This window comes from Eulemur rufifrons, chromosome 9 (assembly GCF_041146395.1).
Source record: "Eulemur rufifrons isolate Redbay chromosome 9, OSU_ERuf_1, whole genome shotgun sequence".
NCBI lineage: Eukaryota > Metazoa > Chordata > Mammalia > Primates > Lemuridae > Eulemur > Eulemur rufifrons.
In genome coordinates this window covers 39,960,814-39,986,655 of record NC_090991.1, presented here as the reverse complement: position 1 = coordinate 39,986,655, position 25,842 = coordinate 39,960,814, and the positions used below count along the sequence as shown (strand labels likewise).

At 57.0% G+C, this 25,842-nt stretch overlaps 2 protein-coding genes across 3 annotated transcripts; one reads left to right on the top strand and one right to left on the bottom strand.

Annotated features, from left to right (window-relative positions):
• Window positions 1-195: 195 nt before the first annotated feature.
• FAM171A2 (family with sequence similarity 171 member A2) lies at window positions 196-9,823 on the top strand. Its single transcript, XM_069481519.1, has 8 exons — window positions 196-452; window positions 3,691-3,918; window positions 4,140-4,232; window positions 6,410-6,568; window positions 6,662-6,841; window positions 6,936-7,052; window positions 7,172-7,298; window positions 7,830-9,823. The coding sequence occupies exons 1-8, from the start codon at window positions 335-337 to the stop codon at window positions 9,289-9,291; spliced, it is 2,484 nt and encodes an 827-aa protein (XP_069337620.1). The 5' UTR covers window positions 196-334; the 3' UTR covers window positions 9,292-9,823.
• A 94-nt stretch (window positions 9,824-9,917) lies between these two features.
• On the bottom strand, window positions 9,918-17,233 carry GRN (granulin precursor). 2 transcript variants are annotated; one of them, XM_069481517.1, is made up of 13 exons: window positions 17,175-17,233; window positions 13,717-13,861; window positions 13,477-13,602; window positions 13,253-13,361; window positions 12,748-12,860; window positions 12,515-12,650; window positions 12,285-12,409; window positions 11,927-12,050; window positions 11,574-11,671; window positions 11,242-11,487; window positions 10,785-11,000; window positions 10,465-10,695; window positions 9,918-10,376 (listed from the first exon to the last, which is right to left on the bottom strand). In XM_069481517.1, the coding sequence occupies exons 2-13, from the start codon at window positions 13,852-13,854 to the stop codon at window positions 10,239-10,241; spliced, it is 1,800 nt and encodes a 599-aa protein (XP_069337618.1). In that variant the 5' UTR covers window positions 13,855-13,861; window positions 17,175-17,233; the 3' UTR covers window positions 9,918-10,238. The 2 variants fall into 2 exon arrangements, with proteins under 2 accessions (XP_069337618.1, XP_069337619.1); XM_069481518.1 differs by having other exon boundaries at window positions 13,277-13,361.
• Window positions 17,234-25,842: the final 8,609 nt, after the last annotated feature.

The following is a 25,842-nucleotide window of genomic DNA, read 5'->3' as shown; positions in this document are numbered from 1 at the left end:
CGCGTGCGATGGGATCCTAATCACTGCAGTGCCCTGCAGCTCGCAGTCGGGGAGCGCGGGTGGGGGCTGCGCGGTGGGCAGGCGGCTGGCAGCGCTGGGGGGCGGCGGGCGGCGCGGGGCCGAGAGGGGGCGGCGCCGGGGGGCCCGCGGTGTGGCGCGCCGCCTGCAGGGGGCGCTGGCGGCGGCTCCGGCGGAGACAATCGCGCTGAGCGGGCGCCGCAGCCGGAGCGCGAGCCGGATCAGCGCGGCGCGGCGCAGAGCTGGGGCTGAGCGGGGCCGGCCGAGCGGGGCCGGGCGGGAGCCATGGACCGCTAGGGCCGGGCCGAGCCCCGCGATGCCGCCGCCGAGTGGCCCCAGCGTCCTCACGCGGCTGCTGCCGCTGCTGGGGCTACTGCTCGGCGGTGCCTCCCGGGCTCCCGGCAAGTCGCCGCCGGAGCCCCCCAGCCCGCAGGGTGAGTCTCCGCCGGAGGGGCCCCGATCGCGGGCCTGCGCCCCTGGTCCGCCAGCCCCCTTTTCGCGGCGCTCGTCAATTGGGGGGTATTCTGTTCCCTGGATTTGGGTGGGGGGAGCTAGGCGACCTGGGGCCGGCGCTTATGGGGGACAGAGGAAGGGGGGAGAGGGAGGCCGTCCGGGGCGGGGGTCTCGGGGAGACACAATGGAAGGGCGGGGGTCCACAGGCTCACCGTCGCCGCCCCCTCCCGACTTGTTTTCCTACCTCCTGGTCTGCGAGGCGCTGCTGCCTGAGCCATTGTCTACCGAAGACACCCGCCCAGGGGCGGGCTGGGGCGGGCGCCGGCTCCGCAGCCCCCTGCGGGTTCCTCGCTCCCGAACCCTGCTGGGTGGGGGCGCAGGCATGGGCTGCCACCCTAGGCCCAGACGGGGGCTGGGCGCCTAGAGCTGGGTTTGAAGGGGGGAGGGGAGAAGGGGGAGTGGGTGAGGCTGTGGGCGGGATTGACTGCTCTAATGGGGTTCTGCGCCCTGGAGGCTGACAGCCCCCAGCTGGCCCCCGGGTTTAGAATTTGGGGTGCACCACATAAACGCTGATCAACCCATGATAGAGGAGGGGCTGTAGTTGGGGGCTCTGAGAAAAGGGGTACATTGTGATTCCCAGCTCAAGGCGCATGGCAGGGCTGTGGTCGCGGAGCCATGCTTAGCTGGCTGGCTACGGGCAGTGCCGGCTTGGAGGGCAGGTGCCCGGGTTCCCGTCCGGCAAGCCTGCCATTCCTGTCCCCTGCCCACCCCCAGATCACCCCCTCCCCATCTCCCTTCTCCTTTGCAGTGGAGACCCTCCCAGAGCCTCACCCGGCCCAGGTGGGTGTGTTAGGTGGGGGTGGGGCCGGCTCCTGCAGCGGGAGAGCAAGACTGTGACTCCACACCCCACACCCGGGGCCTGGCCGCTGAGGGGCTTCCACCCACTCCAGCCCTGCGCCCACTTCCCAGCCTCCTGCCCTGCCGCCCTGGCGACTGCTCTCGCCTTCCCTGCCTGTGGGCCCCATCCCTGCCCAGTGTTCTCTCCACCCCCTACCCCTACCAAGGAGCTGGCAGGAAAAGCAGGGTAGGGGGGTCTGGATGAGGGACGTAGGGTCCTTATGAAGGGAGGGGGTCGGATTTCCCCCTGGAGTGAGGCAGGGCTGAAGCCCCAGAGCAGGCAGGGGTACTGTGTGGAATATCAGGCTTTGAGGAATGGGAAACGGTCTCCCAGTGCCTCAGTCTCCCCTGCTCTCTGGGGGAGGAGAAAGGCTTCATAGGAAGAGGCCCTAGTTTCTCAGGAAGCTCCTCCCCCAAGCCCCTGCACCCCAGGGGAGAGGGCCCAGGGAATTGGCTGGAATAGAGCCAGGATAGGGGGCTCTCTCAGGCAGCTGGCTGGGAGCCCAGGTTGAGGGGAGGGGGAAGGGAACTGCTAGGGCACCTAAGCTTGGCATTGATGCCTCCCTCGGGCCTTACCTGCCCACCCCCGTTTTGTTTCCCCGGCCTTTTCCCTCTTCCGAGGCTTTGGCTCTTGAACCCAAGGCATTCCCACAAATGATAGTATTTCAGACTCTTGGGTCCCCTCTTCCCAGCTGCTCTGTCCAGCTGCTCCTAGCCCAGGATAGGGGTGGGGATTGGCCAGGCCCTTCTAGTTTCTCAGAATTCCTACTGGGTGGTGGTGGAGGGGGGAGGCCACCAGCTCCTTGGAGAACCAGAGAGTGGGTCAAGTGCATCCACCCACCCAGCGGGGCTGGGCTCTTGCCTGGGAGGGGAGGGGGCGGTGGGCTCAGGCGAACAGCTGGATGGGATGCCAGGGGCAGGCGTGGTGCTGGCCCTGGGTTGGAAGCCTGAGATAAGACACCTGTCACTATTGAGTGTCAGGCTCTACTCTAAGGCCTTCCCCTTCCCGAAGTCTCCACAGAGCCCCCTGACCTCCCTGTGCCCTGCTGCTCTCAGCTCTAGACTCTTCCTTGTCTACCCAGGCTCCCCTAGGTTTGCATCCAGCACCCAGCCCACCCCCCACCTGCCTCCTGGGCCTCTGTTCCTTTCCAGGCATGACACCCACTATTAGCAGCAAGGTAGGAGTGAGGTGTTTCTTGAGGGAGGGGCCGTGCTACGTGGGAAGGGGTCAGAGAGGCTGCTTGGGGAAGGCCTTGTCCCTCCCCTGTCACCCCACTGAGCTCAGGACACCTACAGGACAGCCTGGCTGGACTGTCCTGGGGCTAGGGTAGAGGCTCCCCTGGAAAGCAAAAGGCTTGGACTTCCCTTCCTGGCCCCTCCACACCAGCTTCCCTTGGGTCTGGGTCGGCCCACCCTGATCTTCCCCTTGCCAGGGCCCCAGCTCCCTGCCTGATCTCCTGGGAGGAATGAGGGCGTTGCCATGGTGACTGACTTGTAGCTGACCAGCTGGGAGGGGGCAGGCTGTGCATGTGAGAGGGAGGGGCAGGAGGTACTTGTTTGGGCACAGGGTTGGGGTGAGTAGCCCTAAGTCTGAAGGGACACAGGCTTGTGCAAAGGATTCTGGGAAGAGGATGAGTCATGGGAATGACCAATTTCCTAGTATCCCCTTCTCAATTTTTTCCTGAGAACCCAAACTCTGGCCTAGCCTCCACCCTCCCTTCCAAACTGCTGGGTCTTGACCTCCCTCCCCTCCCCCTGCAGGTCTCTGCTTCTCCACTTGTTCATCCTTTCTCAGCCCTCCCTTCTTTCTCCTCTCCTGACACTGGTCTTGTAGGATCCAGTGGTTAAGAATTTATGTTCTAGAGGCAGACTGCCAGGTTTGGATCCCAGATCTCCCACTAACTGTAGTGCAAGTATCTAAACTTGTTGAGCCTCAGTTTTTCTTATCTGTAAAATGGGCTAAAGGCATATTTAATCAAATCTAATATTCCATTGACTGTACGATGCACCATTATCTCATGTACAAGTATGAAAGAAAAAATGCTGCCAATTGTAATTATGACATCATCAAGCATAGACATAGCCTGAGTCCAGAAATGTTCAAATGTGAAAAAGCACATGTGTTAGACTTGACGAAATATAGTAATTGTCCCGCCTACCTCACGGGCCAATGTGAGGTTTAAGCTCTATTGGCTCTTACCAAACCTTCTTTACCCTCAGCACCAAAACCCCTCCCGACTAACACCCTTTCCTCTGATCTTGGGGCTCCCCCAGTTCTCTTCCCCTTCCCTCCTCACTCCCCTCGCCCCATCTTGCCCACAGAGATCCTGATCAAGGTGCAGGTGTATGTGAGCGGGGAGCTGGTGCCCCTGGCCCGGGCCTCAGTGGACGTGTTTGGGAACCGGACTCTGCTGGCAGCTGGCACCACAGACTCAGAGGGCGTGGCCACTCTGCCCCTCAGTTACCGCCTGGGCACCTGGGTGCTGGTCACTGCTGCCCGCCCTGGCTTCCTCACCAACTCTGTGCCCTGGCGTGTTGACAAGCTGCCCTGTGAGTGCAGGGGCAGGTGGAGGGGGGGACAGCAGCTGATCCTCCATCAGCCCCTTCCCAAAATAGTCCTTGGGGGCGGAGGGGCAGGCTGTCCAGCAGCTGCTGCCCCGGCTGGGGTACACAGAGGGGGCTGAGGGAGGATGAACCACTGGGACTCAGATGGAGGGGGTGCCTGATGGGGGGTGGCTTTTTCTGGAGCTGACAGGCCACCCCTCCTGCAGTGTATGCATCCGTCAGCCTCTACCTACTCCCCGAGCGGCCGGCCACCCTCATCCTCTATGAGGACCTTGTGCACATCCTCCTAGGCTCTCCTGGTAAGGCTCCTCCCCCCCATCGCACCCCAGCTCCTCTTCCTTCCCCCTTCCACTCCTGGCCTGGGTGTAGAGACTTCCACTCTTACACATTAGCTGGGTGTCCTTGAGCAAGCCACTTACTCTCTCTGAACCATAATTTGTTCATTTGTAACATGCAGAAGGATCAAATTAAGGTAAAGATTAAATAACATCAAACATGCAAAAAAAACCAGCATAGAAGGTGTTCAATAAATGTTTATAGTTATTGGGGCTTCTCGTGCTTTATATTTTCCCTCTATTCCTACCTCCCTGCCACCTTTATCCTTAGTGGATCTACACGGGTTTGTTGTGCACCTGCTGGGTGCCTGGCTATGTTCGAAGGCCACAGGTGCTACCTATCAAGTACAAGGCAGAGCAATCTCACGGTGGTCCTTGTCCACCCATGAGCTTTCAGTCTCAGTCAGCTAGTACTTACTGCAGCACCTATGCTGCGCCAGGCATCGTGGCCAGGGCCGAGGAGCAACGGTGACGAAGACCCGCTCCCTGCCTTGTGGAGTTCTCAGACAAGTAGGCAGATAGGCAGATCACTGCACACCCTGAGGTGGTTACAGAGCAGGCAGGGCAGGGGAGTAGAGGGCAGCTGCTTTCAGTGCTGAGACAACCCTACCCTGCAAGTGTAGCCGGGCTGGCGAGAGCTTGATGAAGGGAACAGTGAGACCGTGTGGACACAGGAGTGAAGGGGAAGCAAGGGTGTCTTCACCAGAAAGGAAGGCCTGGGGGAGCCATCGAGGTGCAGGGCAGAAGGGGACAGTGAGTGAGCCACACTCCACCCGGCTAATGCTAGAGAACCACAGTGGGGTTTGGAGTGGGAGAAACCCCTTCCCAATTATATTCTCAGCTGGAGCCCTTCTCACCACGTTCTTGTGTTCTCATCTTCATCACTCTGATCCAGGGGCTTCTAAATGTCCCTGCAGGTTTCTAAAATGCCAAATGGGCCCTTTGTTGCCCCCTGGCTTAAAGCCCTCAGTACAAAGCCTAGGCCCCTTTCCAGAGCTGGCAGGGCCCTCCAGGGACGGGGCAGCGGCGGCACGCTGGCCCTGCACTCCAGTCACCTGCCCCTGCAGTTCCTGGACAGCCCCTGCCCCATGCCTCCAGACCTTTCTCCCTCTTTCCCGGCTGAGTCTTACTCATCCTGCAAGGCTCCACGGGGGCTTCCCCGAGCTGGCGGCAAGCTCCCCGAGGCCCCTGCGTTCCTCTGTTTTAACAGTGAGGCCGGACGGAACCATGGGCGAGAGGCTGGGCCCTGGTGCCAGACGGCTTGGGCTTTAATCCAGGCTCGAGGGTTGTGACCTTGGGCAAGTTACTGAACTTCTCTCTCCATTTTTGTACCTATAAAATGGGGTTGATAATAGTAAAGTCACCTACCTCAGGGGCTACTGTCCTAATTACAGGGGTTAACTAGGTAACAGTGTCCAGCATATCCTGAAGCTTCGTAAATGTTAGCTCTGGCCACACTGCATTGGAATTCCGTTTGTATGTTTGTCCCTTCCACCCAACACAGGTGCACACGTGCATACGACCTAAGCTTCTAATGCAGTAGCCACTAGCTACATGTCTGTTTAAATTGAAATTATTTAAATTAAAAATTTATTAAATTCTTAAAAATGAATAATATTAATAAATCCAGTTCTTCAGTCACACCAGCCACACTCAAATGCTTTACGGCCATGTGTGCCTAGCGGGTACCGTAACGGGCAGCACAAATAGAGAACATTCCCAGCACAGCAGCAAGTTCTAGTGCGTACTGGAAAGGATGGCACCACCTAGACTGTGAACTTGAAGGCAGGGAGCGATGTCTTACTCATCTTTGCATCCCCGGTACCTAACCCAGTGCATGCCACCCTGTAGACAGTAACTGCCTGATGATCTGAACCTCAGCATTTTATAGGTTTTTAAGGAAACAATGTTTCCAAGAGAGCAAGTAACTTGCTGAGGGTCACACAGCAATTCCCAGTCCATGTCCCTTCCAGGTAAACATTCCATGATTGCCCAGTTCTCTCCCCAGGGCATCACCCTCCCTGGCCTTCCCAAGTGGCCTGACCCAGTGGCTCCCCGTCTCCTTGGATACTGGCTTTCTGCTCTGGTCCCTGGGCAACCTTGTCCCTGGCCAGGCCACTGCAGCCCCTCTCTCCATCCAGGCGCCCGCTCCCAGCCCTGGGTGCAGTTCCAGCGCCGGGCTGCCCGCCTGCCTGTCAGCTCCACCTACAGCCAGCTCTGGGCCTTGCTCACACCTGCCAGCACCCAGCAGGAAATGCGGGCTTTCCCTGCCTTCCTGGGCACCGAGGCCTCCAGCTCAGGTATGCTGGATGCCTGGCGTGGAAGGGGTCTCCCCCCGATCCCCCGCCACCACCCTAGGATTAGCCCTCAGCCTTTGTGTCCTCTTCCCTCAGGCAATGGCTCCTGGCTGGAGCTGATGCCCTTGGCTGCTGTGAGTGTGCACCTGCTGACAGGTAATGGGACAGAGGTGCCACTCTCAGGTCCCATTCACCTGTCCCTGCCTGTGCCCTCAGAGGCGCGTGCCCTTGCCGTGGGCACCAGCATTCCAGCCTGGAGGTTCGACCCCAAGAGTGGTAAGTGCCTCTGGGGTTGCAGGGCTGGTGCTGGGGGAGGAAGGTGGGACTCGGATGAGGACATTGAGTTTGATCCAACCGCTGCCTCTCCCAGGGCTGTGGGTACGCAATGGCACTGGCGTGATCCGGAAGGAAGGCCGGCAGCTCTACTGGACCTTCGTCTCCCCCCAGCTGGGGTACTGGGTGGCTGCCATGGCCTCCCCCACGGCTGGTGAGAGCAGTGGGGCAGTGGGAGTGGGGGAGAGAGGGAGAGGGAGGTGGGAGAGTGGACTCATCCCCAAAGGCAGGAAGAGCATCCACACTTGAATGCTAAGCCCTCGCCTGGCACAGGGCTGGTCACCATCACATCGGGCATCCAGGACATTGGCACCTACCACACCATCTTCCTGCTCACCATCCTGGCAGCCCTGGCCCTGCTGCTGCTCATCCTGCTGTGTCTGCTCATCTACTACTGCCGGTGAGCGCCCAGCCTCTCCGCCCACTGGGGCCGCCCTAGGCCTCGTCCTGTGCTGAGCAGTGGGGCCCCACAGATGCGTCAAACACAATTCTGGTCCTCAAGGTGTGGAAAAGAAAGGACTTCACATGCACATGCAAAGCCCTGAAAGACTAGTGGCTAAAGAGGGGCAGCAGAGCGGGGCGGGGCGCAGGCAGGAGGCAGGACCCGCAGGCCAGCCCCTCCAGAGGTGAGCTGCGGCTGTTCCTTCCAGCCCCGCCCTCACTCCCAGGGGACCCCCGGCCAGACACCTGTGGCTTAGGTCTCTTTCCAGGTTCTCGTGGCACGTTCTACTAGCAAAGGCCTGCACAGTTCACCCCAGGGGAACACAAACGTACGCAGCTGCTGATGGATGGGCCCAGGCATTCTCCCCAGCCCTCCAACTATGCCCATCCCTCACCTTGCAGCTGCGGCGGGAGGTGGGGGGGCTGTGTTAGGAAGCTACTCTGGGCCTCCCCATTTCCTGAGGATCCCCATCTGCTCCCTCCTCTCCAGGAGGCGCTGCCTGAAGCCCCGGCAACAGCACCGCAAGCTGCAGCTCTCCGGACCCTCCGACGGTAACAAACGAGACCAGGCCACTTCCATGTCCCAGCTCCACCTCATCTGTGGGGGACCCCTGGAGCCCGCCCCGTCGGGGGACCCCGAGGCTCCGCCTCCAGGCCCCCTCCACTCGGCCTTCTCCAGCTCCCGGGACTTGGCTGCCTCCCGGGACGACTTTTTCCGCGCCAAGCCGCGCTCTGCCAGCCGCCCGGCAGCCGAGCCTTCGGGTGCCCGCGGGGGCGAGGGTGCCGGGCTCAAGGGCGCCCGCTCGGTCGAGGGTGCTGGCGGCCTGGAGCCCGGCCTGGAGGAGTACCGGCGGGGGCCCCCGGGGGCCGCGGCCTTCCTGCACGAGCCGCCCTCGCCGCCGCCACCCTTTGATCACTACCTGGGCCACAAGGGGGCGGCCGAGAGCAAGACCCCTGACTTCCTGCTGTCGCAGTCGGTGGACCAGCTGGCGCGGCCGCCGTCGCTCAGCCAGGCGGGGCAGCTCATCTTCTGTGGCTCCATTGACCACCTCAAGGACAATGTCTACCGCAACGTCATGCCCACCCTGGTGATCCCCGCGCACTACGTGCGCCTCGGTGGCGAGGCGGGCGCCGCGGGCGTAGGCGACGAGCCTGCCGCGCCCGAGGGCGCGGCCCCCGGCCCCGCGCGCCCTTTTCCCCAGCCCGACCCCCAGCGCCCGCTGATGCAGGGCCACTCGGGCGCGGGGGGCGAGGGGGGCGGGGGTGGCGGCGGCGAGGGCTGGGGGGGCGGGCGCTCGGCGCCCGTCAGCGGCTCCGTCACTATCCCGGTGCTGTTCAACGAATCCACCATGGCGCAGCTCAACGGGGAGCTGCAGGCGCTGACCGAGAAGAAGCTGCTGGAACTGGGCGTGAAGCCTCACCCGCGTGCCTGGTTCGTGTCTCTCGACGGGCGCTCCAACTCGCAAGTGCGCCACTCCTACATCGACCTGCAGGCGGGTGGCGGGGGCCGCAGCACGGACGCCAGCCTGGACTCGGGCGTCGACGTGCACGAGGCGCGGCCCGCGCGCCGCCGGCCCCCGCGGGAGGAGCGGGAGCGCGCCCCGCCTGCTGCCCCGCCGCCGCCGCCCGCGCCCCCGCGCCTGGCGCTCAGCGAGGACACCGAGCCGAGCAGCAGCGAGAGCCGCACCGGCCTCTGCTCCCCGGAGGACAACTCTCTGACGCCGCTGCTGGACGAGGTGGCGGCGCCCGAGGGCCGGGCGGCCACGGTGCCCCGGGGTCGGGGCCGCAGCCGCGGGGACAGTTCCCGCAGCAGCGCCAGCGAGCTTCGGCGCGACTCACTCACCAGCCCGGAGGACGAGCTGGGGGCGGAGGTGGGCGACGAGGCGGGAGACAAGAAGAGCCCGTGGCAGCGGCGGGAGGAGCGGCCGCTCATGGTGTTCAACGTCAAGTAGCGTCACCGCCAGGCCTGGAGCCGCCTCGGGGTCTGCCCCCGCCCCTTCCACCCGGGCCCGTCCCCAGGGTGCGCTCCCCAGGGGCCTGCGGGGGCCCTCGCTCTTAGCCCCACCTCCGGCCGGAAAGGTGCCCAGGGGCCTGCGGAGCCGGTCTGTGGTATGTGCTGGGTAATGTCTTGGGAAGGGACCCTGTGTCTGCCTCCAAGCCGAGGGAGGGAGGGGTCGGCCCCCCACTGGGAGGTGCTGGGGAGGAGGGCTGGGGGGGAAGCAGTGCCTGTATAGACGTGGCTGTACATAGAAAGCTCTATTGTGGGGAAGCAGAGGGGCGGCCCAGCCTGAGCTGCTAGCGTAAGGGCTGGGAAGGGAGGGGGCGTTCCCTGTGGACCCCTGGGAGGGGAGGGGGTGCTGCTTGCTGACTAGCCTACCTCTGGGCTACGATGTCACAGGGCTGGTGGCTGGGGCAGCTCTGGGGACTAGGGGGTAATGTGATGGGGCCGTTGTGAGCAACAGCAAATATAAAACTGGTGAGGTTGACACGTGTGTCTTTCTGTGGGGTGGGTGGATGTTGGCACTGGAGGGGGACCCCTGCAGAGGGCAGGCACGGTGGCCAAATCAGACACTGTTAAGAAAGTGTACAAACTTTATTGGAACACACACACACACACACACACACACATACACACCCCCCTATGGATAGGGAACAGCACCTGGCCACAGGGTCCACAGAAATTGGGTGAGGGCACGGCAGCTTGTAACGTGGCTTTCGCCACAGCCCCCCTTCTGATAGGGAGGGCCTTAGAGTGAGGCCCCACCGTCCATGGTGCTGGAAGGACTCAGCATGGTGGGGTGGGGAGAATTTCGGTGGGGAGAGGTGCTGGGGAGGCCTGAGCAGTGGGCACCCGCTGAGCAGGGTCCCGAGGGCTGCGGTGTGTCTTCAGTCCTGTCCCTCACAGCAGCTGTCTCGGGGCTGGGTTCCTCAAAGAGGTGTCCCAGCGCGGGGTCCCCCTGCGAAAACACTTGGTGCCCCTGGCCCCACAGCGGAAGCCAGCAGGACAGCAGTGACGCTGATCTGCACAACAGTTGCCCTGGATGGTCAGAGGGGGTAAGAGGGTTGGACAAGGCAGGACCTGGCCCACGGCCATGACCAGCCCGAGGGTGGGGGGTGACACTGACCTGGCGGTAGGGACAGCAGGCCCAGCCCCCTCGGCTGTCTCGGCAGCAGGTCTGGTTATCATGGCAGAAGTGCCCTGAGCCGCACTCCACGTCCCTCACACCCGCATGAGGCCCCTGGGCCAGGCGGGCGGCAGGCTGGGCAGAGGCTACTTCCTTCTCACAGGACCGGGCCTTCACGTTGCAGGTGTACCCAGCCGGGCAGCAATGCTGGCGATCCTCACAGCACACAGCCTGGGGGGAGGGGCGGGGGTGGCATGATGCTCCTGTCCCGCTAGACTTAGCTCCCTTATCCAGGGGCGGGCAGGCGGGCAGGCACTCACGTGGGGCAACTGGCAGCAGGCCCAGCCCCCAGTCAGGCTTGGGCAGCAGGTCTGCCCCACCGGGCAGCTGGTGTGCTGGTCACAGCCAGTGTCTCTGGGGCGGGCAGGTGTCTTCTCCAGTCCAGCCACTGTCTTGTTCCCCCTCCGACACTGCCCCTTGGCCGTACACATGTAGCCCTGGGGGCAGCAGTGCTGCCGGTCCACACAGCAGACAGCCTGGGGGGGGGTGGGCAGGAAAGGGTGGTCTAGGGAGCTACGATGTGGGGCGCAGTGCAGAGCCCCAAGCTACCCCAGCCCACCTCTCCTGATCACAGCTGACAGAGCTGGGTGTCACCTGTCACCTAGCCAGAGCACAGAGGAGCAAAGCAGTAGGAGTCTGGCCACCCACCTGCCCAGGTCATGCTACTGCCCCCCTCCCCGCCCCCCTGCCCCCAGTGCTGTCCCCCTACCCATGCACCTTTGGGACAGGACAGCAGCCCCACTCCCCAGACAGGAGTTTGCAGCAGGTACTGGCAGAGGGACAGCTGGTGAAGTTATCACAGTGGACGTCACTCTTCACGGCTTGTGGGTCTGGCAGGCTGTGGTGGGCGGGGGCCTTCTCCATCCAGGGCACCTGGTAGGGCCCCAGTTCACAGGTACCCTTCTCTGTGTCACACCTAAACCCCTCTGGGCAGCAGTGTATGTGGTCCTCACAGCACACAGCCTAGGGTGGATGGAGAAGGGTCAGTGGGCACAGGGCCCTAGCTGGCTGCCACCTCTGCTCGCCTACCCACCCCCATTCCTGGGTACCTGGGTGAAAGGGCAGCAGCCCCAGGCCCCCGTCTGTAGGCGGCAGCAGGTGTAGCCATCTGGGCAGCTCACCTCCATGTCACACTTCACCTCCTGCACTGTGAGGGAGGCAAAGAGGACAGGTCAGGAGTGACACCGGGGACCCTCGGGACAACCCACCCTTTGCCAGTTCCACAGCTGGAAACAGGTGCTGAGGATGGAGGTTACCACTTATGCCACCCTACAGTTAGCCTAAGGCAAGACCCAGTGGGGAGGAAAGGGAGCCCCGCCCCCAAACCTGTACCCAGAACAGTGTGGCGGGACCATCTCCTCGTGGTGCAGGTGGAATGAGGTCTGTGGCCTGCCCCTGGTACCTGTGTGTGCAGGCAGCTTGGTGAGGAGGTCCGTAGTGTTCTCCTTGGAGATGCACTTACTCCGGACCAGGTCACACACAGTGTCCTGGGGACAGCAGTGCAGGTGGTCAGAGCAGCAGATGGCCTGTGTGGGAACAAGGGCGGGTCTTAGTGACTTCCAGTCTCAGTTGTGTGCAGGGAGCCGACAGGCTGACGGCTGGCACTGCCCCAATCCCCCACTAGGGGGTGGCATGAGTCCTGAGTCAGCCAGGCTCCCAGCAACCAGCCAGCCAGCCCCACCCCCGGGAGCCCAGGCAAGGCATGTGCCAGGCCAGGTGGCTGGGACACACAGCCAAGCTGGCTCCAGCCCCTCACTCACATTGGGCATTGGGCAGCAGCCATACTTCCCACTGGGCAGCTCACAGCAGGTAGAACCATCAGGGCACTGGGACCGGCCATCGGGGCACAAGACCGAGGTAGACACGACCGAGGTAGACAAAGCCACTGGAAGAGGCGTGAGGCATGAGGGGCAGCCGGGGTGAGGGGAACTTCTCCCAGCTGGAGTCAGATGAGGCCTCGCCCCGGCTCCCAGCGCCTGCTCTCCCTCACCTGCCCGGTTAGTCCTCTGTGCAGGGATCTTCTTTGCCAGGGGGTGGGTGCCCTTGGGTGTGATGCAGCGGGCATTAACCAGGTCACAGGAGGCACCGTGGGGACAGCAGTGCACCCTGTCTTCGCAGCAAGAAGCCTAGGAAGAGATGATCCTGCCTCAGTCTCTGCCCACCCCCAGCCCCTAGCTCTGTCCCCGCCACCTTCCACATGCCCCCATCTCCCCAGAGCTGTACCTGGGGTATGGGGCAGCATCCCCAGGAGCCATCAAGCATAACGCAGCATGTGGAGGAGTTGGGGCATTCGAACTGGTTCCCGGGGCACTGGACAGCACCCAGGGGCGTGTTATCTGTGGACAGGATGATGCAGGATCGGGATTTCACCAACCCAGCCAGTGAAGGTCATTGCCCCATCGCTCAAAGAGCTGGTGCACCAGGGCCTGCAGGCCCAGCTGCAGGGGGTGGGGTAGTACTAGAGCTTGGTGATCTCTCAGGCACCCCTAAAACCACCCTCCTCACAATCCGGTCCCTGCCTCAGCAAGACCAGACAGTGAGTTGACCTCCCCCTACCCCGCAATCCCTGGACCTGGCCTGGAGTCCTGCATTCTCTTCTGTCCCCTACTATCCCTAGAGCTGCCCCTCTGTCCAGAACAGGGAGTTGCTTAGTAGAGATGCCACGTGAATGAGGGCACCAGCGCTGGAACCGGGGCCACCAGGCTCCACATGCTGCCCATCCACCTACCCTCCACCTGTGACCCTGCCACACCCGCTCTTTGGAAGCAGGATCGCCCATCAGCACTACAGTGGAAGCCCCGTGGGCAGCAGTGGTGGCCATCCGCGCATGACACGGCCTGTGGGACACAGAGGAGCCTGCATCAGTGAGGCCCTTTTACCTGGGGGTAGGGGAGTGCAGGAAAAGTATAAATGCAGACATGAGCCCCTCCGTCGAGCTAATGGCACACTCACCTTTGAGAACGGGCAGCAACTGGAAGTCCCCAAGATGGTGCGAAGGCAGGAGTAGCCAGCAGAGCAGTGGGCATCAGTCTGGCAGGGTCTGCCCAGATGCCTGCTCAGTGCTGTGAGCCGTGCGTCCTGGGAAGAGAGGGGAGAAAAGACCTGTGCCCAGCCACCTCCTCCGGCCAGTCGAAGATGACCCTTTGGGGAAACCCAGGCTGCCAGCTCTTGCCTGGGTTGAAGGGTGCTCACCAAAGCGGGATTGCAGCAGCTGTAGCTGGCTCCTCCTGAGTCCAGGCAGCAGGCCACAGGGCAGAGCTGACCATCTGGGCACTGTGTTCCAGCCACCAGACCTGCCACTAGGGCCACCCAGCTCACTAGGGTCCACATGGTCCACCTGCAAAAACCAAGGAGCATCTGGCAACTAGCTTAAGCCCATGCCGCCCTCAGTTCTGAGGCCACTCACTCACCTAGCCCTGGGCCAAGGTCCAGGCCCAGGACTACCTGAGCCTCTCCAGCAACTCTCTGTCCAGGCAAGCAGAACGCTGTGGAGGTTGAAAGCTTCCTACCGTGTCCTCTGTGTGTGTCACACATGCACAAGCACATGCACACCAGGAGCATGAATACTGGCATGCGTATATGTGTGGGTCTGAGTTCCCAACACATGGCCTGACACCCAAGTCTCTCTGAGCAAGTGTGTAGATGTAGGCCTGTGACAGTCAGGGAGACGTGATTTTTGTGGGTCTGATCTGTGGGGATGTGGGCTACCTCCAGGGGTGGGGGAAAGGCATCAGTAGCCACGGGAGAGGACAGGGCTGGGTTATAGGGAGAGAGTAGCCGGCCCCTCCAGATGCCCCCTCACCTGACACTGTGCTCATACCTGTACCCCACTAAGGCCTTGGCGGGGGGAGCAGCCCCATGATGACATGGGAAACCACAGGGTTGAGAAAGCTGTGAAAAAGGAAGTATGGTGGCCAGTGGAATCTGGGCTGCCTTCCCCACAGGCCAATCACCACCTGCCCACGACTGTCCCCTCTTTGCCTACAGAAGAGGACACAGAGGCTGGGTAAGCCTTTGAGACACCTGTGTTCTGAGGGTCCCCCAACACCATCAGGGCCCTTTCAGACTCCCCAAACATACCACCACACCACCCACCCCCGCCTCTCCCTCTACCCTAGAAGTGAAAATCAGCCACGTGTGGAGAGGAACCATGTGTGCCTCCTGGGCTGCCCGTCTTGAGTCAGCAGGAGGAACCCAGCCTCTCACTTCCTACATACTTCTTCCCCCAAGCTCAGCAGTAGCTCAAAGGGCAGCCCCAGAGGTGTTACCCGACTTGGAGAAGCAAAAATAGTAACGTCTGATGAACCTCTTGGGAGCCAGTAACAACACTCTCCATTATTTTATTTCTTTGCAACAATGATTCAATGTAGTAATCATTACCTTTACTTTTAGAGATGGGGTCTGTCTATGTTGTCCAGGCTGGACTTGAACTCCTGGGCTCAAGCGATAGTCCCACCTCAGCCTCCTGAGTAGCTGGGACTACAGGCATGTGCCACCTCAGTCGCTTACCTTACTTCTCAAGGAGGAAACTGAAGCTCAGAGATACTAAGTACAGTCAGCCCTCCCCTCCGTATCCCTGGGTTCTGAAACCGAGGATTCAACCAACCACAGATCAAAACTACTTCTAAGACATTCCAGAAAATGTTAATGTTGCTGAAGTGTACTATGTATACCTCATAGGCCTATATGGGTGCATCTGTACAGAACAAGTACAAACTTTTCTTGTCATTATTCCCTAACCAATACAGTATAACTATTTACATGGCATGTACGTTGTATTGGGCATTCTAGGTAATCTAGAGATTTAAAGTACACAGGAAGACGTGCATAGTTATATGCAAATGCTACACCATTTCATATCAGGGACTTGAGCATCCATAGATTTTGGTGTCTGAGGAGGGTCCTAGAAACCAATTCCCACAGACACAGAGGTCATGTCATAATCAAGTCCTGGTGACTGGCTGGGCACAGTAGCTCACGCTTACAATCCCAAAACTTTAGGAGGCCAAGGCAGGAGGATTGCATGAGGCCAGCAGTTCAAGACCAGCCTTGGGCAACATACAAGATCCCATTTCTATTAAAAAAAAAAAAAAAAATTAGCCCAGCATGATACAATCTGCCTGTAGCCCTAGCTACTTGGGAGGCTGAGACAAGAGGATCTCTTAAGCCCAAGAGTTAGAGGTTGCAGTGAGCTGTGATTATGCCACTACACTCCAGCCTAGGCAACAGAGCAAGACCCTGTCTCTAACAACAACAACAACAAAAACAAAAGTCACAGAAAGCAGCTTTGATGTCTTCAGAGCATATTGGACCTGGGTTCATCTTGCAAGCGGCACCCTGGGCAGTGCCTAGGAATGGGCCCCAAACCCCAGGGGGGTAGATGCAACAGTCAGGACAGAAATGGGGGTGCAGGGATGCCTGGAAATTGCACTTGGGTCCTAGTCCTAGAATTGCCAGCGACTGATGGCAAGGGCCTCAGAAGCTGTTCCTTGCCTGTGTGCCTCAGTTCCTCATGTGTGGCCACTTCTGGGGAGGAGACACAGGAAACCCACTCACCCAGATTCTCTCTCCTTCGATGGCTTTCTTCAAGTGCCCCCTCCCCTAACTCAAAGAACATCCCCAAGAGGCCACCACCTGGCCAGATAAGGATGAAGAAGACCGGTCCTGGACCACTCCCCCTCTCACCCCCTCCCCGCCCCACAGCTCTAGTGCAAAGCAGCTACATACAGCTGGCCCCACCTGCTTCCTGGGTGTTCAGCCTCAACCCTCAGCAGGCCATCGCGCTGCCCTGGCTTGTTGGGAAGCGGTGCCTGTCTGCACAGGAGCATTGGCACTCCGGTGAGTTCCCTGTTTTTCCTGAGGCTAGGAGTAGAGTGTGCGTCTACTGAATACACGCACGCGCACACAGGACACGGGGCAGAGGGGGCCGACTCCTCTCCGCAGGGTTGTGAACTGCAGCCTCTCACCCCTACCCAACACTGCCAAAACAACCCAGCGGAACCCGAGCCTCTTCAAGACCCTGCTCCGTCATCTTCCACTAGGTGGCAGCCCCCCCAATTCCGAGTGCCAAGGGGAGAGGAAATTCCCCAAAGGGGAGCCAACTCGGCTGCGAAAGAGCAGGAAAAAGTGGCGGGGAGAGGCGGAAGTCAGCTCGTCCCACCCCCTACGAAGGCTGTAAGGAAGACCCAGACAGCGCAGAGATTCAGTCACCACTCCCAAGTCCCTACCACCTTTGGGAAGCCAAGGTCTCAAGTCCCGCTCCCAGCCCCTCCGAACTCCCCGACCAGGCGCGCCTCTCCAGCTCCAAGAGCCGCGGGGACCACCTACCACAACGCCACGAGGAAAGAGCCGGCACCTGCCGACAGGGGGAGAAGCTGGCTCAAGAATGGGTGGTCCCTGCTTTGGGGGAGCAGGCTGCAGTCTCCCGGGATGTTGGGGAGGGAGAGAGCCCCCTTCTAATGGGGGTCACTGCAGTTACTGCTTATTCGCCCCCAACCTCCCTCCAGTGCATCAGAAACTCCCAAAGGAGTTTCTGTAAGCGGGTCTTCCCTTGTCTCCCAGCTGAGACTTCAGAGGAACCTCAAGCCCACACGGCCCTGCCCGGGCCCCTGGCAGGAGCAGGCGGGAGGTCTGCGCGGCCGCCTTCCTACCTGCGTCAGGTCCGAGCTCCCTGGGCAGCAGCCGGCGGCCAGCTCGCGGACTACGGCCCCTCGGCGCGATGGCCCGCCCACCTCAGTTCCCATTGGCCGGGGATCCAGGCTGCCGCGCTTCCATTGGTTACTCGTCGACATGGAGGCGGGGCCATCCAGGAATGCTGTGCTGCTTTTCCTACTCAATTCACTCTCCTCCCCCTCTTCCTCTCTCTCCCTACACCCGATTTCTAGGGATCACGTGATTGGAGAATCATGTGACACCATGGCCCGCCTCAGCCCGGCAGCAGGTGCTCGCCTCGGCGTTTTCCCCGCATCCTGCGGGAGCCTGGGAGAGTTTGCTAGAGATGACAGCGAGTGTCTGGGGACACTGACAGCCCAGGGGACTGCTCCTTCTAGGAAGTTCGGTCAAGGGCGTTTCCAGGATGTCTGCTTCTGGATTTGGGATATTTGTGCATCCCTTTCTATTCTATTCAGCATCCTCTGATGAAAGGCTAGACAGCCCCAGAGGAAGTTGAGGGGCGGCTGTGAGGACAAAGATAAACAGCTCCTAGGCCCGGCGCGGCGGCTCACGCCTGTACTCCCAGCACTTTGGGAGGCCGATGAGGGAGGATCGCTTGAGGCCAGGAGTTCAAGACCAGCCTGAGCAACATAGCGAAATGCCGTATCTAAAAAAAACTTTAAAATTTAGCCAGACATGATGGCACGCGCCTGTAGTCCCAGCTACTCAGGAGGCTGAGGCAGGAGGATCACTTGAGCTAGGAGTTCGAAGCTGCAGTGCAATCCAGCCTAGGACAAAGTGAATTCCGTCTCTTAAAAAAAAAAATTAAAAATAACCGCCCCCAACCCCTTTCCTCAAGGCGTTCATGGGAGGCGGAGGGACAGGCTCAGACTAAATCTAATGTAAGGTACAAAGTCGTGTGCCAGGTCCTGTAGATGTGTGTGGGGCGAGGTGGTAGATTGGCTGCAGGTGGGGAAGACATTTAATTCCACCTTGGGAGCACCTCGTTGAGCCGAGAGTCTGGGCGGATTTAAACTGGCAGGTGGGGAGGGGTTTTTGGAAAGAGCCCTAGGAAACCAGATGGGAAGGGAAGCCTTGGCAAGGATTGAATGCCACATTCAGTGCCAGTGGGCTTGAGGAGCTGCTGGGTGCCTGGCACAGGCTGGTCTGGGTGGGAGCTGACAGCGGAAGTGGCTTCCTTGTCTCAGTCGGCCTTGCCTTCGAGGAACTGTTACGGTGGGTGAGGAGAGAAAATGTACCACACAGACCAGATGAGCCAGTGACAAGAGCCAGACTGCTCAGTGCCAAAGGGCCTGGGCCAGGCAGAGATGGGTGATGGGAGATGGGCCAAGCGCGAAGAGAGGTCCAGGGAAAGCCTGGTGCTGGACGGTGGAGGAAGGGCAGTGTTGCTTACACAGGGCGGTTGGAGAGCCCTGCAGGCTGCACCAGGAACTTGAGCTGAGGGCCAGGCAGGAGCAGGGAAGGAGTGGCTGAGCGTGGAGTCGTGTGGCAGGGGCTCTTAGCCTGGCACTAGAGAGTGTCCAGAGAGTGGATAAAGCACCTGCAGAGGGTCTAGGCCGAATCTGTGCCCTGGTGACACATTTGTGCTTATTTTCCTTCCTGTGTATCCAGAGGCTAGGGAGTATAGCTTATGCTTCTATTGAAACACACACACACACACACACATGATTTTCATGAAATGCTAGGCAAATCAATAAATGGACTTAATCACAACTACACAAAACCAGAGAAAAATACGAGCAGGAAAAAAAAATCCCCAAACTAACTAAAACAGGGATCACAAAGTCTACACTTCAAAGCAGTGATTCTCAAGCTCAGGGACAATTTTGCCCACCAGTTACATTTGGCAATGTCTGGAGACATTCTGAGTTGTCACACTTGGGAGGAAAGGATACTGGCATCTGGTGGGTAGAGGCCACCATCCTGCTAAACATCCTACAATACACAGAACAACCTCACACAACAAAGAATTATTCTGCCCAAACTGTTAATAGTGCTGAGGTTGGGAAACCCTATTCTTTTCTTAAGGATCACAAACTTCTTCTATGAGAGAGCTCAAAGTTTTTCTTGCACAGAGCCTTTTTTCTCTTATTTCACATACTTTTACTAACTGTTGTTATCTGATTTCTCAGCAACAGTAGATTATAGAAAGACTAGGGGAGGTGTGCATTGAAGTTTCCAGAAGCAGTCACTTTGAGTTTAGCCAGGATTAAAAGCATTGAATTAAAAAAATAGCAAAAAGCAGACTAAAGAACTTTAAAGGCCAGTATCCTGGGGACATTGACTGTAGAGGCAAACAGTCCTGGGTGCCTAAAGGACAGTAACTAATAGTCAATATATGAACCTGAGCATTCAGAAACGTTCGAATCATGCAGTTACTCGGATTACCATGGCAAGGAAGCGTGAAATACATTAACTGAAAGAGCTTGTCACATGGATGCAATCAACCTGGGGCACTTCAGTGGTGAGGATACAGTTCCCCTGAGGACTGTGGAACATCTCCCAAGGTCCTCAAGAATGCCTCCATAGCCTGAGCATGACAGAGATCATGTCTCTACAAAAAAAAAAAAAAATAGAAAAATTAGACATGCGTGGTGGTGTGAGCCTGTAGTTCCACCTGCTCAGGAGGCTGAGGCAGGAGGATCATGGAAGCCTGGGAATTTGAGGTTGCAGTGAGCTATGTTGACGCCATTAGCCTGGGCAACAGAGTGAGACCATGTCTCAAAAAAAAAAAAAAAAAAAGGATACTTCCAGTGTCCTTAAAACCCTCTAATTCAGGACACTTTCCCACTGCTTTTTGTTCTCAAGGACAGAGTATCCTTTTTTGAACAGGAGTATCAAAGAGAGGCAAATTCCCAGAGTAATAAGGAGATCTGACATCAAGGGGTCAGTACCTATTTGTCCCCTTCCCTGAGTCAGTCCCCTTCCCTTTGGACAGGCCTATGGTTTCAGCAGGATTCATTCTGCTTTCCCCACATGGCCTCACCCCTGCCCAGCCTGGTTAGTACCTTGACCCCTCTCCCTTTCTCACAAGGAACTAAATCACTGTCTGCAACCCCTGCATCTGCATCCCAGGTTCCTCTGTCCCTGGGAAAACCAGCGCTGGCCGCCTCTGCAAACCCTGTTGCTCTCCCTCCTGCCTGCTGGTGCCGTGTGCCCAGCTCCTGGGCCAGCTGTGAGGGCCTAACCTGCGACCACCTCTGCCCAGGCTGCTGCCTCACCCCCTTCCCTGAATGCCCTGGCCTTCAGCCTGAGGCCAAGGTGGGCACCGTGCCCCTGACCCTCTACTGGCCACTTTGGCTTCCGTGTGGAGAGGGCAGCCCAGGAGTTTGAGGTTGCGGTGAGCTATGATCATGCCACTGCACTCCAGCCCCAGCAACAGAGTGAGACCCCGCCTCAAATACAAAAATGGGATCCTACTGCACGTAATGTTTTACAGTTTGCTCCTTACACTTCACGGTGCATTTTGGAGACCATTCCATGTCAGTACAAGTAATCCTTCCAGTTTCTTTCCTTCTTTTTTTATAATAACTTCTTTATTGAGATATGATTCATATACCATAAAATTCACCCTTTTAAAGTGTACGACTCCATGGTTTTTAATATATTAACAGAGTTGTGCAACCATCACTACAATCAAGTTAAGAACGTTGTCATCACCCCAGAAGGCTTTAGTAGTCACTTCCTATTCCACGCCCTCTCCAGCTCTAGACAATCACATATCTACTTTCTATCTCTACAGATTTGCTTATTTTGGACATGTCATGTAAATGGAATTTTACAATATGTGATCTTCTGTGACCGGCTTACTTCACTTAGCATTTTTTCAGAGTTTATCTCATAGCATGTATGTCATTTGTTTTTATTGCCAAACAATATTCCATTGTATGGATAAAGCATAACGTGTTAATCATTCATTGGTCAATGGACATTTTGGATGTTTTCACTTTTTTTTTAGGTTCAGGATTTCCCATTAACTCTTAATAGCATTTCGGTATTGTAGGGCTTTGCACAACTGCTGTAGCACTTACTAGATTCAAGCCAATGTCCAACCTATCCACATATCTTTGGGGCTGGAACACCTGCGGGGCGCCTTTCATTTCTTACTTGAGTAGGTTCTATTCTTGAACTTTTTCTGATATCGTTCTCTGAGTAGCAATTGTTCCTGGAAGGCCCATTTTAACTCTAACCTCTTCTCCATACCAGAGGGATGGATCCAGAATTGCAAATATCTTTTCCTTTCTCTTTTCTTCTCCTTCTGGAATGCCCATAACATGAATATTTGTTCACTTACTGGTGTCCCATAAATCCTATAGGCTTTCTTCCTTCTTTTTTATTCTTCTTTCTTTCTTTTCTTTCTTTCTTCTTTCTTTTTCTTTCTTTCTTTCTTTTGTCTTCCTGTGTTATTTCAAAAGACCTATCTTCAAGCCCAGAAATTCTTTCTTCTGCTTGATCTAATCCATTGTTGAAAGTTTGGCTATTATAAATAATGCTTCTGGGAACATTCTTATACAAGTTTTTGTGTGGACATATGTTTTCTTTTCCACCTCAGAATGGAGTTGCTGGGTCATATAGCAATTCTATGTTTAACCTTTCGAGTAACTACCAGACCATTTTCCAAAGCAACTGCACCATTTTACATTCCCTCCAGCCATGCATAAGGGTTTGATTTCTCCTTATCTTCACCAACATTTATTATCTTCTGATATCATCTGTTTTTCTTATTAGAACCATCCTAATTCCTCAGTGTGGACTGGCAGTCTTGAGACTCAGGAGGCCAATGGTGCTGTTGAAGTCTGAGGACCAGCAGTCTGCTGGTGGGAATTCCTCTTGATTGGGGAGGCCAGTGTTTTTTTGTTTGTTTGTTTGTTTATTCAGGCCTGTAACTGATTGCGTGAGGCCCACCCACATTTTGGAGGGCAATTTGCTTTCCCAAAGTTCACTGATGTAAATGTGAATCTCATCCAAAAACACCATCCAAGTAGACTTACAAAATTAACCATTGCACTATCTTCTTTTTTTTTTTTTTTAAGACTCGTCAAGTGCAGTAGTGAGGAGGGGGTAAGTAGTAGAACAAGGAGTTCAATCTGTAACTGACTGTGAACAATCAAGTGAGATAACTCACTACCTTCGGACCAGCCTGCACTATCTTCTGATCATTTTTCTGCAGTGTTTGTCTCTTTCTTGTTGAACTGTAGGAGCTGTTTATATATTCTGGGTATTATATTTTTAATATATGTTGCAGACATTTCCTCCCAATCTGTTGCCTTTTGTGTTGTTATGTCATCTGAAATCTATTGATCAATCTTTTCCTTTGTGGCTTCTGCTTTCTTCTTCTTCTTTCTTTCCCCTTGCTTAAGTTATAAATATGCACTTCCTGGTCTGTTTCTATTCCTGCTGCAGCCCCAGCTATACTGGGCCCCAGCTGCCAGCCCTGCCCTGAATTGAGGCACCACAAGTGACAGGAGGTCCCACACAGGAGCCTGATGTGGAGAGGGCCCTGGGGGAGAAATCACACCTCCCTCCTGTTCTGTGTGTCCCTCGGACTACGAATTTCCTCCAGGTCAGCCCCTCACTACTCTCCAAGGTGGACATCCGGGCAAAGGCCTGGCCAGCTTCTCTCCGTCCCTCCTTCCCTGTCTTTCACCCTCTCTCTCGTTCTTCCACTTGCCCCTTCAGGGTTTTCTTCATTCAGAATTACTATTCTGCACCCACAGAGGAGCCACAGCTGCTCCAGGGCGGGGGCTTCCCCACCCCCATGATCTTGAGTTGGCAGATAAAATGTAGAATGCCCAGTTAAATTTGAATTCCAGATTAAAAGTGCATTTTTTCAGCATGAGTACGTCCCACGCAATATTTGAGACATACTTACACTTAAACATTCTTCATTGTGCATCTAAAATCAAACTTACCTGGGCATCTTGTCTCTTTATTTGCTAAATCTGGCAACCCTGCAAGGCCAAGGCTGGAGGGAAGGCACAGAAACAGCTGCCTCCCTGCCCCCACCCCTCCTTTCCCCTTGCCTCTTGAGTCACATTGGTGTGAGCAATTGTTGCCCCAGTTCCTGAGCCGCCTGCTCTCATCCTCTGGCACCTGACGGGCGTGCCTGCGGGCTTGGCCTCCAGCTCTGTCCCAAGGAGGCATGAGGGGTAGGCTGAGTCATAGCCTGAAACCCTAGCTTGACACAGGAGACTGGATGAGTCCGGAGAGAGTCACACAGTCACCCGTCCTTTCTGGACTTCTGAAGCGTGGGGGAGGGGAGAGGGCCAGGGCCAGGAAGCCAGGCTGGGAGGGCTGGTTTGGGGAGAGGGTACCTGGGGAGGCCTTGGGGATGGGAGCTTTAAGCTGTTCCAGAAAGCTCTCCTGGAAGTGAGATTGGTGCTCAGTGTTCCACACATTGCAGGAATGGAAACTGAGGCTCAGGGAGGCTCAGGCCAAAGCTGGAAAGTTTATAAGCTGTAAAGTGCCCACGCCAGGGTTCTGGGTCTTGGCAGGGCCGGCTTCATGGGCATGTGACCAGGGCCCCGGGCTTGAAATAGGCCTGTGCTTTGTTTAATGCTGTCTTGAAACTCTTGATAATTTTTTAACAAAGGACCCCATGCTTTCATTTGCACTGGACCCTGCAAATTATATATCCTGTCCTGGCTGCAGGCTCAGGTCACTCTCAATCTCTGTTTCTCCAATTTAAAATGCAATGAGGATTCCCGGGGAGTCCCTTCCTCATTATAAAGATCAAAAGGGATTAGGGATAGGAAAATGCTTTGTCAACTGAAAATGCTCTAAAAGCAGCAGGCATTTTCTAGTTCAAGCAGTAGCTGGGACTTGTGCCCAGGTCTCCAGAAGCCCCCACGCTGGACATGACTCCGTGCTCCCCGGGGTTCCATCCTTCTGGTCAGCTCCCCACAGGCCAGGCAGGCAGAGATGGCAGGAGCAGACAGAGTGTTCTTCCCAACCTGTTCCAATGCACAGGTGGGGGTGGGGCGGGGGTGGGGCGGGGGTGTGGTGGGGGAATGCTCCATTTCAGGGCAGAGTGTCCCTTTTTGGGAGGAAAAGAGGACACCAGAGCTGGGGGGAGTGGTGGGGAAGGGGAGGCAGGCTCAGGCCAGTGCCCGGGTTAGAGGCTGTGGCAGGGTATTTGGGGACAGAGGAACTAGCTGAAGTCATGAGACCCATGTTCCATCCTAGCATAGGCCATGAACTTGCCCAGTGACAGTGGGCAGGTCACTTTCCTGTTTCATCCGCTTTTTACCCCATGACTATTTTAAACAAAATGTCACATGCAAATACATTTTAATTGAATTGTAACACGAAAAGCAGCCCTCTTGTCCTCTAACCTTTCTCCCCAGACAGGCAGGTGGCAAGTGCCAGAGGACAAGAGTCAGCTTTTTTCTGCAAGCCGCAAGCCCGGATGGTGGGCTGGGATCAGAGCAGCCAGACGTCTTCACTGCCTGCTGTGCTCAAATTCTAGCCCTGCCTCCTGCCCACTGGGTGACTTTGGCTTACTTCCTTGACCCTCAGTGCCTTCATCTGTGACATGGGGCAGTTTCTCAATAAACTGTCAGGTCCTTCTCCATCACTCCTATGTGTGAAAGAATTTTGACAAGCAAATTCCATTTATTCAGGACAAAGGAATTCATTTTCTGGTTAAATTTTACAAAATTAATAATATAAAATCTGATCCCATTAGAGTGGAAAGAAAAAAAAAAACCAACCAAACCAAAGACAACAGGGACTGAGGTCCTGTCCCCTTCCCAGCTCCTCCATCATACAGCCCCTGGGTCCACGTCTAAGGACACCCTGTCCTTCCCCTGTGAGGGGGTGGCCACTGGGCCTGGAAGACCCGAGAGGGGTTAGGTCCCATTTGGTGGTCCAGCCAGTGTCGTGCGTCCCTGTGAGTATGTTGAGTACCCCTCCCCACCCTGTACCTTTTTCTGAAGGGTGGTTGGGGATAGTTACACCCCCAAGTGGTCCCTGCAGGGCTTGGGGATTCTAGGAGTTGGAGCCCAGCTGCTCTCCAGGGCAGCACGTGGACAGTTTGGGTTGTGGCACTGCTGGCTCACTGACTGTTAGAGCTGGGCGCTGATGAGCTTAGGGAGCCAGAGGCAGGAGTGGTGAGAGCAAGAATCAGGACTGTTCTGTACGCAGAATTCTTAGCACAACACGCAGGGCGCCACCGCCATTCCACATGTGCACGAGATGCTGAGGCTTCCCCAGGGTCGCCGCCAGCCAGGCAGCGTGGTGTCGGCGTCTGATCCCAGAGCTTTTGTTCATGTCACCAGCTCCACTGGACGCTGACAGTAGCTCTGCTCACTGCTTGATCCTCCCTCACAGCCCTTCCAGCCCCCGTCAGCACCCCCAGCCCCTCCGGGTAGGCCCCCTGGGAGCCAGGAGATATCTGCTCCCAGTAACTTGTGCAGGCCACTTAACTCCTCCAAGATTCAGTTTCCTCATCTGTAAAATGGGTACACAGTGACCCCCACGTGCCCTCTACACAGTCATATGAGATTCAAATGGGATGACGGATGTGAAGAAATCTTGTAAACTGGCACATTAAAAACAGGAGGGATTCTTTTTAGAACATCAAAGCAGTTCCTCTTGTTAACATGGTGACCTGTCTCTGAAGCAATGGGTCCCAGCCCAGGGAGG